Raw genomic sequence first — 14,828 nt, 5'->3', positions numbered from 1 at the left:
AATCGTTGCGCAACGGTAAATTTCATCGAGCCACGTGGTTGCGTGAAAACAATTTTTTAGTAAAGAATTTCAATGAGACCAAAAGTTTTTAAAGAAGTGATCAATGATTTTAGGCTCTTTTATCCTCTATAAATAAGAATTTTGAATTCTTTTTTTAATTATAATTCGTAGTAGCTTATCTTACTTATCCATTTGTTTCCATATTTCTTTCATTTTGAATTACCCATTTTTCTTTATTTTTAAAAGATCTTTATTGCAATTGATATTCCACTGCACAGCACAACATTGGAAATAGGCCATCCTTCACTAGCAAACACCCAGCACACAGGAAAGTGTGTTCGCATTAAAGTGAGTACCATCCGGGCATTCTAAATGCGTTGCGACCAGATCCGCATTGCAGCTGTAATAGTACCGACAGTGTGACGGATCGGGAAACAGTCCCGGTCGTTCACATTCATACGGCACAATCGTACCCGGTGGCATGTTGGACCAATCGCGCTGCACACACTGTCCGTTCTGGAACATTTGATTTGCCGGACATCGGTACAGGCGTGGACGCAACACCCGATTCCCGTTGACCGTTTCCGCTGCACAGATGTAGTAGATATTATTATTGCCCGGCCATGCATCCATCTGGCCGACTATGCTGCAGTTAAACTGCGGTCCAAGACAGATGGTGTCGTTCAGTGGCAACGAACAATCTCCGGTCGCAGGTGAAAAGGCCGCACCACCACAGTCCATGTTAATGGCTACCGGGTTGTTACCGTTTAGGAAGCACATGTGATACAGCCGACAGTTGAACGGATCCGGAAATACGCCCGGTGTGTTACACTCGAAGTTTCCTTCCCCGCCCGGATTGCACGATCCGATGGTGGTCGAACAGCCGCCCTCGAACTCGTTACAGTACAGCCCTTCGTCCGGATTGCATGCCTCGACCCAGAACGTTTCCCAAACGGTTCCAATTCTTACGCACACGGCCACCGTGTTACAATCGGAGCAGAAAATCCCGGGCGCCTGTCGATCGGCACAGGTTGAGGTTTGAAATTGTGTCACCGATAGTACATGGCTTCCGGTGATGACATTTATCAAACACTGCACAAAATTTTATTGTACGGAAAGAATTGAAAAAGAAGGAGTTAGAAATTGTGAATGCTAAAATTTTGTAAAATTAAAAGAATTATTGGAAAACTTAATAATGTCACTTAAATATAAATGCAACCTTATTTATTTCACAGCACAGTTATTTTTGTCCTAAAAATCATTTGACAAAATCTTTCCTTTGCCGAATGAATCATTTTACAGAGCGACATTTTATCGCTCAATCGTGTATCGGCGTTGATCGTCTGATAGTGTACACTTCAAACATGGTTGCACTTCAATTAGTCTGTGCTGCCATTTTGGTTCTGGTTGCAGCAACGTTTTTGAATAAGATAGACGGAAAGAAAAATATTATTGACTTATTTCATAAAAATTACGTACCACTAAAAATAGCGCCACAAGTAATGACGACGAAGAAACCATCATTTTACAGTTACGCACAAAATTGTATCACTCACGAATTAAAATAATAAAAAACCCCGCGATCGTGCAACCGTTTCACACGATCGTAGAGCTGCAAATAAAAGATAATGCTTCGGTTTTCTTTTATATACCAAACATGCTCGTATCTATATATCTGATAACAACACGGAGCGATAACGGCTGCTATCTTTCGACAGCAATGTTTCCGATCGAAAGGAAAATTCTTTAGCTTCACTTTTTATCACATCTCCACCAACATGATCGTAGAACAAACATTTAGAAAGAATAAAAAACGGCTACCATTTATCAGCACAATTCGGGGGGGTTTTGTGCTTTTTTGAACATTTCATGAGGACGGTTTGGAAGTGCATGAATGGAAACTTTACCCATTGGGAAAGCCCCTGTTTCTTTCATTATCTCACCATACTTTGTGCGTTCGCATATTCAATATTCGATTGGGCAATCGAAACACAAAAGGGTTTCGGGGACCCAGATTTATGACGAAGCGGGTCATGGTTTCCGGTTTTTTTTTTGCTTTCAAATACACGTGTGTTTTAAGCTTAACAGCTACACGATAGATCCATTAACGCGCAGAGACAGTTTTTGCTATCGTTTGTAACACCTGAAAAGTAGTTAGTTGATTATTTTCTACTTACTTTTTCCATTCGAAATAATCTTTTTTGTTTGCTTAAAGCTTAAAGGTTCTTTCTGCAGTATGTACAAGAGATGCTTTCCCTTGGGAAATTTAGCAAAATTTAAAAATTGATGAATTTCAATGCGAATTTGTTGAAATAAGTTTCTTTTCACTCAAATAATGTTTTTAACAAAAAAGAAAAAAAATAAAAAAAAATTAAAAAATTTGCCAATCTCCTAAGGCTAAGGCCCTCCTAAGGCCTTAGTTTTTTTTGGGAAATTCAGCAAAATTTTATAAATAGATTTATTTTAAGTTGGTTGGAATTGGTTGGAATAAGTTTCGTTTCACTTAAATAATGCTTTGAATAAAAAAAAGAATAAAAAGTCATAAAAAATTAAAAAAAATCTATAAATTTAAAAATTTGGGGAAAATTTTTGGGGAAATTTAACAAAATTTTATAAATTGATTTATGTTAATGCGAATTTGTTGAAATATGTTTCTTTTCACTCAAATAGTGCTTTAAATGAAAAAAGAATGAAAACTAATGAAAAAAAATCTATAAATTTACCAATCTCCTTAGCCCTTTTTTGAGTGATTTAGCTGGGAATGGACTTATAGCCAATTTATTTGTGGTGTAATATTTATTGGACTATTCACATGTATATTCTTTTGCGTTCACTTTGCGTATCGCGTTCGCGAGGTCCGTTCTGGTGAGCGGGTGATCATCGACTATTGCAGCTAATATTCTGAAGAAATGTTGTTGTTGCCTGGTGACTATTGTGTTGTGTTTCGCCACAGACTTATTCCAAAAGTACTGACCACAATTCACCACAAAGATTCAGAATCATTCATTCAGATTCATGAATCTGAATCAGATTCATGAATCTGAATCAGATTCACCCAACACTACTAAAAACGAACCAAAACAAACTAACCATTTCTTTCTTAAAGTTAGGAATTGTTTTATTTATCCTTTTTTTGCGTTTTGTGTTTTGCTTCACTAACGGCTAAATTTGTGCCAGCAAATGGTAATAATACAACGGAACGGAAAATACCCTACAAAAAAAAACAAAACTCATTAATGCATAATTGCCGTAATTAAAACGAAACGTTCCAAAAACAAGTAATTTTCCTCTGGGGAAGCAAAATAAAAACACCTTTTTTACGCCAGCAGAGAGAGTGAAATAGAGAGAGCGCGCGCGTGTTTGATTTGATTTTACCTATTTAACTATTTCGAATTGATGTTTGCCGAAAAAATAAAAAAAATAATTATTTAATTTAGATTTTTCTATGTTTTTCTTATTTTTTTTTATCCAAATCTTTTTCCACCCCATTGATACACTCACACACACTATTTCAAGCATCGCTGTTTGTTTGTTTTTTTTTGTCGCGAAAACCAGCCATGTAACACTAGAATAATAATAAATATGTTTCACCGCTGCGCTGCTGGCCATTTCATTGTCGTCGGAATTTTCCCCAAACCCCCCATTTTTCCTTTTCTTCTTTATAATCCGATCCGGTTGTAAATAATATCCAAGCATCGAAATAGTTTAACGAACTGTGTGCGGGGAGTTTCGTGGTGTTCCAAGTTGCATATATAAATGTTAAATAGGAAAAAAAGCACAAGGAACGTGAAAAACTACAAGGATGTACACATTTATATATGCTCACTTACAAACAAAAAAGCAGTCACTTGTTGGTTCTTATCATTTGCATTACACACGCACGCTTTTGCACAAAATATTCCTTCCTCTTCTAAACAACTTTCCACTTTTCGTCCCATGCAAAGCATCGTGGCGTGGCTGCCCCGCCGGTGAGTGAGCGGTCACCTTTCCTTTTCCCTTCAAATGGTCTTTAACTTTAAGTTCTATAAGTTCTTCTTCGATGAAGTCGAGTTGTAATGAATACCAGTTCGAATATATCCAATCAAAAATGATCCGCTGCTCGTTCAAACTACTACGGGGGTTTCATTTTGTAAATATCCCTAATATACTGATGAAAGTTTGGTAAGAAAAGCACAGGCGGAAAGCTTACACAATACTCTCATTTTGCGTATATTGCATATTGATCCCCCTAGAGAGAGAGGGAGAAAGAAAAAAAATCGAAAAACAAATTGCAAAACGTTTAATCGATTCATGCTTCCTTTCGGCAGACGGGTTTCCTCTTTAGCGTAGCTATAGGAACGCTTCACTCACACACACACACACACACAATAGGCCCACACATACACAGTATAGAGTCATCCAATTCTACATACTATGCGGATGTTTACCAAGGATTAAATCCATCATTACAATTTAAACGCATTAACGTAACGTCTGCAGCTTAACGCGCAAGGAAACAAATTTAAATGCACAAAAAAAGTAATAGTAATCCTTAATAGTGGGAATTTAAAGTAACAAATTGAGTTTTATAAAATAAAATCCTCCCTAATAGATGCCGATACGAGGAGGATAAATGTCTGGGCACGCATATGAAAGTAGTGGCGCAAGAAACACGCATATAAATCATTTCATATACGCGGCACCACTGAAAAGCTTTTTTTCTCTCTCAATTTCCTCAGAGTTTATGTATCTATCACACGATGCTGTAACAAACGGTTTGATGTTACCCCAAAAATCCCCAAAATACACATGTATTTACGCACGCAAGCCTAAAGCACGCAAAATCAAAATACTCACATTAATTAAATAAGAAACAGCGTAAAAAAAAACAAAACAAAAACAAACGAAGACACTTCATCGGTAGTAAAAAGCTATTTATGCAATCGTAGCATGCAATGCAAATGCGTCATCTTCTCTTCTTTCTCATACTCGGTTCACCATCACTTTCAACAACTTTGACGGGGATATATATCATGTTTAACTGACACTTTCTTAGCTAGTTCGTTATGATTTTCGTGTTTTTGTGTGTTTTTTACTCTATCCATCCCTCGTCAATTATTCGTTCTATTATGTTCCGAAACTGATGTATGCTATTTGCGTTCCATACTAACGTCCACCATTAACGTTGGTTGGATGACAACAAACGACATATTGCATTAACATATTGCTGCACAATATCCGTAAAGCTGCGGAACGGAAAGAAGCTACAAGATAGGTGATTTTGATTTTTCTTACTAAAATTTTAGTTTGCTCAAGTGATGTCCATATCATGATCTGGTTGTCTGTATCTATTTCCTCCTTTCTGTTCGCTCTCTGTTCTAACTATCTGTTATTTGTTTGTTTTTTTTTCATCAGTATATCTACTTCGATTTATCGGCTGTGTTTGTTTCTTTTTTATATCATTCAATTACGAATAGAAAGCTGGCATGCTTTTGAGTGTTTCGGTTTCATTCATTGTGTAATGCGCGGGCTGTATAAGTTCATTGTCAACTTCTATATGGTTTTGCTCATTGCCCAACGAGCACGGGGAAATATCATTGTATCCGTGTTGCGTGTGGATGTTTGATTTTTTTTTTTCGTTCCAGCCTGTTCATAAGCTGCACGTCCTAAAACACAAGGACACTATTCCGCACGCCACACCTCAATGTTGTGTATTATAATAAAGTAATTAAATAAAAATAGAAAGAAAAAAAAACATTATATATCATTTTCAGCGATTGCATTTTCGCATTTACGTCTACGGCAGGGTGGGGATGAAATAGATGAAAGCGAGATGTAGCAGCAACACCACGTACAAAAGCTTTCCCTCTCACTTTGCTTGCATGGTTTTGTATCGTTATCGGCCAACAATTGCATTGCCGGGAATAGACACATTGCCCCCAAAAATTCGTTATCGAACCGACCCCTCTTCTCAACACAATGATAAATCATCTCCCACCCACCATGCAGTTAACCGGGCTCTGCAGCATTGTTTTGTGTCTGTTCTGCTGGCCTTGCTGTAATCGCGCGATTCGGTTTTACAATATTTGCCCGGAAAAGAACAAAAAAAAACATAAATACATAACATCGTTTAATCGTGCTGATTCATAAATAGCAATTCATATCTCTCTTATAAACGCTTACTAACTCATACTGTGTATTGTTTCCATCAGCATTTGTCCTATGCATACATCGTGTCCTTCTCCCTCCCACTATAATTTGTCTCGAGAATTAAACTGATTTAACTGTTTGCGCGCATTCGTTTGACGCGATACATTTTTCTTCCGCATAAATTCTATGCTCTACTAGGGGAGAGAACAGTTTACAACGAACAAAAAACGGTTGAAAGCAAATTTAAAAATGGAAAACAATAAGCTAAAGCAAACAAAGTACAGCAGAGTTTGTTGTCCTTTCTCTAGCCAAACAAAAAAAACTTACATACTACACATACGGGATATAATAATGGGCGTTTTTTTGTATAATCGAGTCGTGTTGGTTCTCGGCTCTCGTCGTTCAGGAAATCGTGTGATGAATATCTGCGCGCCTGCATTTTCTCCAAAAATTTGGACGAGCACGTGGCTAGATCGTTTGCTATACTTCTTTTTTTCTTTGCTCTCGCGGGTTAGGAAATACACCCTTTCAAAAAAAATACGTGCCTCATCACATGAAGAAGAAAAACAAACAGCATCCCATTTCATTTTGCAATGCGGGGCTCGGGCGTTTAGGATTCGACGCGCTTCTTGTCCTTTCGCTTTTTCAAGAACGATGGTGTCCTTAAACCCTTCTTCTTCTTCTTGTCCTTCTTAGGGGATCCATCGGTAGAAATATCCTGCAACTCAGAGAGAAGCCACATTTTTAGAACATCCAAGGTTCACCACCAGATCCGGGGGACGATGGAAAAGTTTGGGAAAGCTACACTACTTACCTCTTTGCTGCTGTGCGAAAAGGTGCTCATATGTGCATCGGATTGTTCGCCATTTTGTACTTGCTCGCCTGAGACGAAAATAGTGGAAAGTAATAATAGTAAACTTGTGCTCCTGCTTTCTTAGGATTAGATGCGTTTTTAAATCTTTAGAAAAACAAAACAAAAGCTTGTTGCAAATGGTAATTAGAAGGGAAACGTAATAAGACAAAACTATTCAATCGCAAATCTCCACTGCGCACCCATCATCCTTATCGTTATTGGGAGACTTTTTCTCTCGCAACTTTGTCGACAATATTTGTGAACGAGTGAAACAATTCCTCCAGATCTTGTTCCATCTTGGTGAACAAGTTGCACATACTTTTGACCAGCCCTAAGGTATTGGAAGGTGCAAGATCAACGGCAGCAATCGAATTACGAGCATTCGGCATGCTGTTATAATCGATTGACCAATCATCAGCCATCATAAGCAGAGAATTATAATTCAATCCGCTGGCGTTGTTGTTGCAGTCTGTTGCGCGATACCCGCACAACTTATCCAATTCGTGCAAGAATTTTACCACACTCCAATGTTCGCCGTATGATTCGTTCCGCAAGCTACAGAATTCCTTCCAATCCATGTGACGGTGATCTAAACGCCAAATAGGTACCGCCAGCTCATCGGCAAGCTGCGATAGACGATCGTTCCTTTCACTGACGCAATGGAAATGTTGTACGTTGGCCATATCGGTAGCCACACGGAATCCATTGTAATTGCATGTCCTAAACGTTGGATACACCGCTCCCAGGTCTGCATCCGTACGTCACAACACATACCGGGGGGGGTTATTTTCGAGATTTTCATTATTGGAAAAAAGGTGAAGACAAATTGATATAGGGAAGACAAGAATAAACAATGTTATTAACATTCACCTGTTGTAAAGCAACAACAGAAACACACATAAATGTACCATACACGAAGTATAGTCACTGACAAGAAAAAAGCAAGACCATTGACGACAACTCTGGTGCTGTCCGGACAATGGAAAACCGTTTACACAATAATAGATCGTATACCACCGTTGAACATACCTGGCGTGCCATTTATCTAGCCAACCAACAATTTCCGTGTACGACATTCAAGGTGGTAACGGATCACACTTCACTTAAAAGGTCTTTACTTACACAGCCTGTTCTGCCTTACAGTCCTCGCTGAAACAGTAAACCTGTAACTACATGTGCCGAAGAAGGGAACCTTCTAACGCTAAAATACATTCCGTTTTCCATTTCATTTCCAACAAGTAAAACACAAAACATAGATAAAAGATGCAAAATGCTGCTATGGCCGTACTTACCGTCGCTTAGTACAACCTCTGGCTGGCTTGGTTTGGGCGCTTGCTTAGTTTCTATTCTTAGGACGTGATGTTCTAAAAAACAACCAAATCGAACGTTACGTTACGGTCACGTTTCGACAGCACCCGGCCGGGGGCTGACACTGTTTATCTCTCGTGCACGAGAGACAAAACATCTTACCTGCTGTTGTGTCTTCCTGTTCCGATTGACTTGGCGGGCTGACGAGTGATGCGCCCTTGGCCGGGCCACTAATCTGCAACGAGCTAAGTGCTTCCGATTCGGAGAAATCTGTATCTGTGCCTGTGATACGGGGCGAAAAAAGAAAAGCAATACAAAACACGTGACGAAGGTCGTTTGTTATTTCCGTTACACAAATGTGTACGCGAGAATGCGTTAAATGTCAGGGGGACTTAGGCGTGCGACCGCGCATTGTGTGCATACTTACCATCACCGTGTCGTTTCTTTTCGACCGTCTTTTTGTATTCGTTCAGTTCGTCGTCTGTTACGGAATCGAATGGATTTTTTGCGTACGGTGCCTTGTAAACCGTGGCATTGTGCTGATAACCGCGCTGAATAATACCCTTGGAGGCGGCACCCATCAGTACGACGTGATCTCCAGCAGCAGACACGTTTGCATCCTTCAGCCGGTTTGCCTCATCCCACGAGACACCCTCCAGAATGTGCGACTGTGGTCCAGCCGATATTTTATCTGCGCGACGGTTATCTTTAATCTAAATGAGGTTTGAGGGGACGGGGGAAAAACACAAAGCAAAACAGAAATGTATCGAATTTCTTAGAAGCCGTTCCATCACGTCACGTATGATTCATGTCGACTTACCTGCTGCTGAATTCTCTTGAATTCCCTCGGATTAGTGTTTGTCGGCACAAACTGATGCGCATGCTCGATCTTAACCGGCGTCGACGAATGCGTTGGAGACGGTTCCGCAACCCACTGAATTAGATAGAACAAGCAAACAAAAATGAAAATTAGAACAAAAGAAAGATGAAATAAATTCAATTAGATAACATCAATACGGTGCTAAACGGTGACAACAGCAACCACAAAAAATGCAGCTAATTTAGCAGATTAGTCTTTACAACAACAAAAAAATGCTTCCAAATGTAAGAGAGCTAATGATCAACATTACTATTGTGCATGGAGGATATTTTCGCTCTACGTTGCGCGGGGAAAACTGAGTGTTTGTTTTGTTTTCAAACCTGCCTTTAATAAAACACAAGATGAGCATGAACGGCCAACGTTTCACAACAGTTCAACAATACAAAAAAAAAACACCAACTTTAGTTTTTTGGACAAACCCACCGGCATTGAATCACACTAGGTGGCTTAGTGGCTTTTTATTATTAATTTGATTAATATGCTTGACGTTAGTGTAACAAACGTTATATTTGTAGTGCGCTCTGCCCCGCAATGGTATCTATTGTACTGACAAACTACACTACACTTCTTGTGTTTGAGGCTAACAACAATCCGTGCTAGTTACACTGGGCAAAAGGGGCGTACTATCAACCGATTGATGCACTTTGATTATAAATTATCGATATTTCGTTTCTACACACACTTTTGTTACTCTTTCGAATTCGATAAGCAGAAAAAAAACAACTAGCTGTTAGCAATCAATAAAGCTGCCACACTAAACCAATGGCACACACGTGCCAACAATTGTACGAACATTAAATTGGTAGCGAATTACGAAATTTTTGATTGTATATAAGTATATGATCGTTCAGTAAATATTTTGCTCTTTTTGTATCGTGGAATGTTAGTTGTTATTAGCTCTCTGTACTAAACACATTTATCTCTGCTATTTACTTTAATTTGAAAAAAAAGGAATGTCTGCAAGCGATTTCAATTGATATGAAGATTTTAGTTATTAGATATATTAATTTTTAAAAACAAACAAAACAAAAACAAACAAACAATTTCAAACATCTTTGGTACGTGGCGTAGACAAAACTATAAAATATTGAACATTTGTCTTTTACCAAGTTCACCAATTCGAATTGGAATAAAATATGCACGAAGCAAACATTTTCGCACTTTTGTTATATGTATATATATATCATTTTAAAATATCGAAATAATTTGCTAGATTGTAAATTAAAGCACGGCTACTGGTTAAAAAAATTCACTGGTTACATTTACTTTGTGCATAATAAAAACAAAAAAAAAAGGAAAAACAAGAGCTCTTGCCAGACCTTTCCGGGGTAGTGTGTAAGTATAGCCAAACTACACAATTATTGAGTTAGTAGTAATGTTTTGTTTTGTTTTGTAAAATGATTCAAAAGACTAAAGAAAGAAGACAATTACGTTGCGTAAAATACGTTTCCCACTTTAACTGACGAAAATATCGCAAAGATCGAACTGTCGAATCGATCGATCGTTAGTATGATCGTTAGTTTTTTTTTTTGGTTGTTGCGGTGAACCGTAGGCGTTATATATAGGAGAGGGGCGAAGGCATTTGTAAATAATTCGCTGCACCGGCGCGCTCATTGGTGCAGTTGTGCCGCCCGGTTGCACAGTTTGCGATTATTAGCTGCATTAGTTTAGATTCCTTTCAATTGTTACAATCTCTACCTTGGTAATCTTCTTCGGGTCCGGTGTACCGGTTTCAAGCACTTCCACCTTCTGGTACACGTTGGGCGAATTCAGCCAACGGGTGCGATCGCCAACCTTGCGCGGATCTCCCTTGCGCCAAATGCTGAAATGGAAGTGAATGGTATACGAAAATAGATTGAACGAATCGAAGCTACAATTCAGTCGTTGGTGGTGGTGGTGGTGGTGATTGGGGTGGTTCCCTACTTACCCTTGCTTGAACAGTTCTTCCTCTTCGATTAAATAGCCTAATGATGACACTGCTGGTGGTACCTCGATGTCGTTGCGTGGCTTTGGAATATCGCCCTTGATCAACGGATTGCGGAAGATGTACCCGGTACGGAAACCGGCATTATCGAGCATTCGCATGAGGGCTTCAAACTCGGAACCACCAACGCGCCACTTCGGGGTCTGCAAGTATACGTGCAAGAACAATACAGTGATTAGAATTCACTACCGAATCGCTCTACATCTTCAAAAACCCAAACTTCATATTAAAGCAATTAATTGCTTATTAATTATGTTTTGGGCACAAATGATCATACTTTCGAAAGTTGTCCTTCCTTATTATCCGTCGTTTGAGCAGCAGCTGCCTCGTGTCCCTCACCGGACGGTTTGCGTGCAGCATCGTAGATGGCTTTGCGCGTTTCCTCCGGGATTAAAATCAAATTTTCCAACCCAACCGGCAACAGCTTTAGCTGCGCTTCACAGGCATGCACCATGTGGGTAACATGGTAGAATGCTTCCTCGATAGTTTCACCGCAGCACAATGCGCCATGGTTGGACAGCAGCAACACCTTCGAGACCGGTCCCAGGCTGCGCAATAATTTATCCTTCTCTTCCGGTTCGTTCAATGCTGCAGAGGAGAGAGGAAACAAATTACATTAAATCACACACAAAAGGCATAAGAATGGTGATCAAACAAAATAATAAGAATTCATACAACGTGTTAGAGATTAGATAAGAAATAAGAATATGCTTTAATCTTGGAGCTCACTGCTCATTATGGCCGTTTAATGATACACCTTTGCGACATTCAATGGGTCAGTTACAGCAACAAAAAATATTTTATTCCCTTTTGCTGGGAATAATTTTATCATTTATAATATTAATATTAGTTAAATTTAATTCACATTCAGTCACATTCCGGTGGGTTGTTAGTAACAAACAAAAAAAAAACATCTTACCTCCAGCATACGTGTGGAAGGCTATTTCTCCCAGGAGGGCAGTGTGCTTCGTGAGCGGCTGTAATCCTTGCTTCAGTGCCGATACGGCGGTTACGGCACTGTAGGCCACATATATTGCACAACGAATATCCGGTCTGGCAGCATGGATTACGGAGTGGAGGGTGAACTCTGCGGAAGGAAAGATGTACAACAGGCAAAAACATATTTAAAAAAAACACACACTCAACTCGAATGCAAAACTCTACTTACGACTAGTGTTGATGCCAAAGTTAGTTGTTCCATGTTCGACGATCTGTCCCTGCATGTTCACCTTGTTCAGAGAGGAAGCAGTAATCTCGTGAAACAGCATACCGTACGGGTTGACGAGGAACAGCTCCTGGTCGGCATTCAAACGGGCCGTTATCTGGCAGGCGATGCCCTGCGTCCAGCCGAACAGATCCATCAGCCGGAAGGTGGCGGCCAGCTTGCAGCGCAATATCTTCTCACCCTTCTCGTAGCTCATCGACTCCACGCCACGGATATCGTTGATCGGCACCACGCAGTTCGAGCTTTTGAATACGCTACCGATACGGGCGGCCGGCATGCCCATGATGTCGGACAGCTGCTGGAGTATCGTCGACGAACCTTCGCGCATCTGACCGTCCACGATTCGTTCCAGTTCCTCGCGGAACAGGCGCGAATTCATGATCGCCTCCACCCGCTTGCGGCGCTCCATCTCTCGCATATCCGCCTCAATGTCGGCCGGGCGCGGCTTGGTGCCCTCCTCTTCGGATACCGTTTCCAGGCCACCATTTGTATGAATCGCTGCCGTCTCGGTTTCGGTTGCCATCCTGCAAATGATTGTAAGTTTCCCAATATCTATTAGCGATAACATAACGATACCTTGAACCGCTCCATCTCTTTCACTCGTTCTTCGTCGAACCGTCTGCTCGCTTCGCGCTGTTCACGTTTTTGATTAAATATTGACATTTACGATCGGTGCCTACTTGATTTCTGCACTTGACGATGCTACGGAACCGAGGTGTTGACCCAGCCCTTGCCCAGCCCTATGGATGAGTGTTACGGGCGTTTTTTTTTTATTTTTGTAACGTTTACGCGTGTCTACTTCTAACCACAGATCAGATTCGATTATCTAGCCAGTTTAACGCAATCTGACACGATTGCGAGAGTTCAGAGCAGAGTCGAACACAACAAGTGCAAACGGCTAACAAACACCACGAATAATGCTGCGCCGCGCATACAGACCGCACCATTGTATGTCGGTGCCGCCGCTCTATACTTGGTAAATATATAGAAATGATGTCATCTCTATCAATCTATGAGCTCTTCGGGTCATTTATGCTCTCGCGCGCCCCCTGTTTATTGCTGCATTTTTTTTTAATGTTCCATTCAATCTCGTCACTCTGCCACTACAGTGAATTGCCAGCACACACACACACACACGGACACAACACCACACATACACACACACGCATGCACGCTTCCTCTCAATTTTTTATTTCGCTCCCATCGTGCCGGATCCACCTCATGACCGCATTCGCCCTAAATGTATATGCTGCCACCAATCGACTTTTCCTTATCGATGGGGCATGTATAGCATGTGACATATATATTATGCATACATAAATCTATACGCCCGCATGCGTACGTATGGGTGCGCAATAGAGAAAATTTGGAATCCTTAAAACAACGCACACACAAGAGCGCACGCACGTCCCGTATACAGACGGACTGCGCTGCATAGAGCTTCGCGTTTTTTTTCCTCCTCGTCCTCCTCCTCCTCCGCTCCGTTCAACCCACATTCCCTTTCGCGCATCACTTCAACCCGACTAGCGAGATTTTGGGGGGGCCGTTGTGTATTCTTTTTACAGCTATAGTATGCTGCTAGTCAGCCAAACTTTTCCTTCTCATAATTCCCATCATCATCATCATCTCATCTTCTTTTCGATTGACCGCAACGATTACACACATGCACACACACACACACATGGGATGCGGCTCGCACACAAGCCGTTTCCGAAATTCGAATGATATCGCACATACAGCGGCACGCCCATCCGCGAGAGAGAGCCCCTGTCAATTTCGATTCACTTTTTTGACCCGTGCCCGCTATTAACCAGCGAGCACCTAGTTTGCCGTAAATTGCTGCCCAAAAACTAAATGCACACTGCACTCGACAATTTGCGTTTTTGCTAACGGTACGCAACGACGTCATAGAGACATTTTTGCGAAATATTATTCACCTGTCTGCACTGTTTCCGTTCCCAAATTTTCGTTCAATTTCGCCTCGGCGTCTTCTTTCTCTGGGCACTTGAAAATTTTTCTGGCGATGAAAGCGTACAATGGGCAGGTTGCTCCCAAGCCGAACGTTTTGACAGCTGGTGGGGTAGAAAAATGGTACAACAGCGCGACAGTATGCGTACCTTGGACGGGGAAGCCAAATAAAACTGAAGTTTCAGCATTATGGTTCGTGTCATGGATAGATCGGACAGATGGCGCCACTGAAAACTGGTAATTCAGATATCGAGCTTAACAAATAGAGAAACAATACTGATAAGGGGGGAAAATTGTTAATTTACTAACCAACTATGTAATACTCATCCTCATTAGTAGATTGTTTATTGCATCAACAAATGTTGAGGGTTGAAAAACTGTTCTTCAATAATATCCGCCATTTAATTTTGAACCATTTTAAACGGCGCTTCATTCGCGGTAAAAACTCTCGTTACGCAAATTACACAAATTTCTTTTTTCC

General features: G+C 40.7%; 2 protein-coding genes across 5 annotated transcripts; both read right to left on the bottom strand.

Annotated features, from left to right (window-relative positions):
• Nucleotides 1-306: 306 nt before the first annotated feature.
• On the bottom strand, nucleotides 307-2,222 carry LOC125766927 (uncharacterized). The gene is made up of 2 exons (XM_049433023.1): nucleotides 1,480-2,222; nucleotides 307-1,092 (listed from the first exon to the last, which is right to left on the bottom strand). Exons 1-2 carry the CDS (start codon nucleotides 1,522-1,524, stop codon nucleotides 307-309), a joined length of 831 nt encoding a protein of 276 aa, XP_049288980.1. The 5' UTR covers nucleotides 1,525-2,222.
• A 2,670-nt stretch (nucleotides 2,223-4,892) lies between these two features.
• LOC125768738 (protein hu-li tai shao) lies at nucleotides 4,893-14,476 on the bottom strand. Of its 4 annotated transcripts, none has more exons than XM_049436791.1 (12): nucleotides 14,317-14,476; nucleotides 12,323-12,903; nucleotides 12,074-12,241; nucleotides 11,432-11,742; nucleotides 11,098-11,297; nucleotides 10,869-10,992; nucleotides 9,111-9,224; nucleotides 8,718-9,003; nucleotides 8,453-8,572; nucleotides 8,275-8,346; nucleotides 6,944-7,011; nucleotides 4,893-6,853 (listed from the first exon to the last, which is right to left on the bottom strand). In XM_049436791.1, exons 2-12 carry the CDS (start codon nucleotides 12,900-12,902, stop codon nucleotides 6,740-6,742), a joined length of 2,157 nt encoding a protein of 718 aa, XP_049292748.1. In that variant the 5' UTR covers nucleotide 12,903; nucleotides 14,317-14,476; the 3' UTR covers nucleotides 4,893-6,739. The 4 variants fall into 4 exon arrangements, with proteins under 4 accessions (XP_049292748.1, XP_049292747.1, XP_049292749.1 ...); XM_049436790.1 differs by lacking the exon at nucleotides 14,317-14,476 and adding an exon at nucleotides 14,117-14,145; XM_049436792.1 differs by lacking the exon at nucleotides 14,317-14,476 and adding an exon at nucleotides 13,060-13,772.
• Between the last annotated feature and the right edge of the window lie 352 nt (nucleotides 14,477-14,828).

The sequence above is a fragment of the Anopheles funestus genome, chromosome 3RL, assembly GCF_943734845.2.
Source record: "Anopheles funestus chromosome 3RL, idAnoFuneDA-416_04, whole genome shotgun sequence".
Classification (NCBI taxonomy): Eukaryota; Metazoa; Arthropoda; class Insecta; order Diptera; family Culicidae; genus Anopheles; species Anopheles funestus.
The sequence above is the reverse complement of the archived record's forward strand: the minus strand, read 5'-3'. Positions and strand labels throughout refer to the sequence as shown.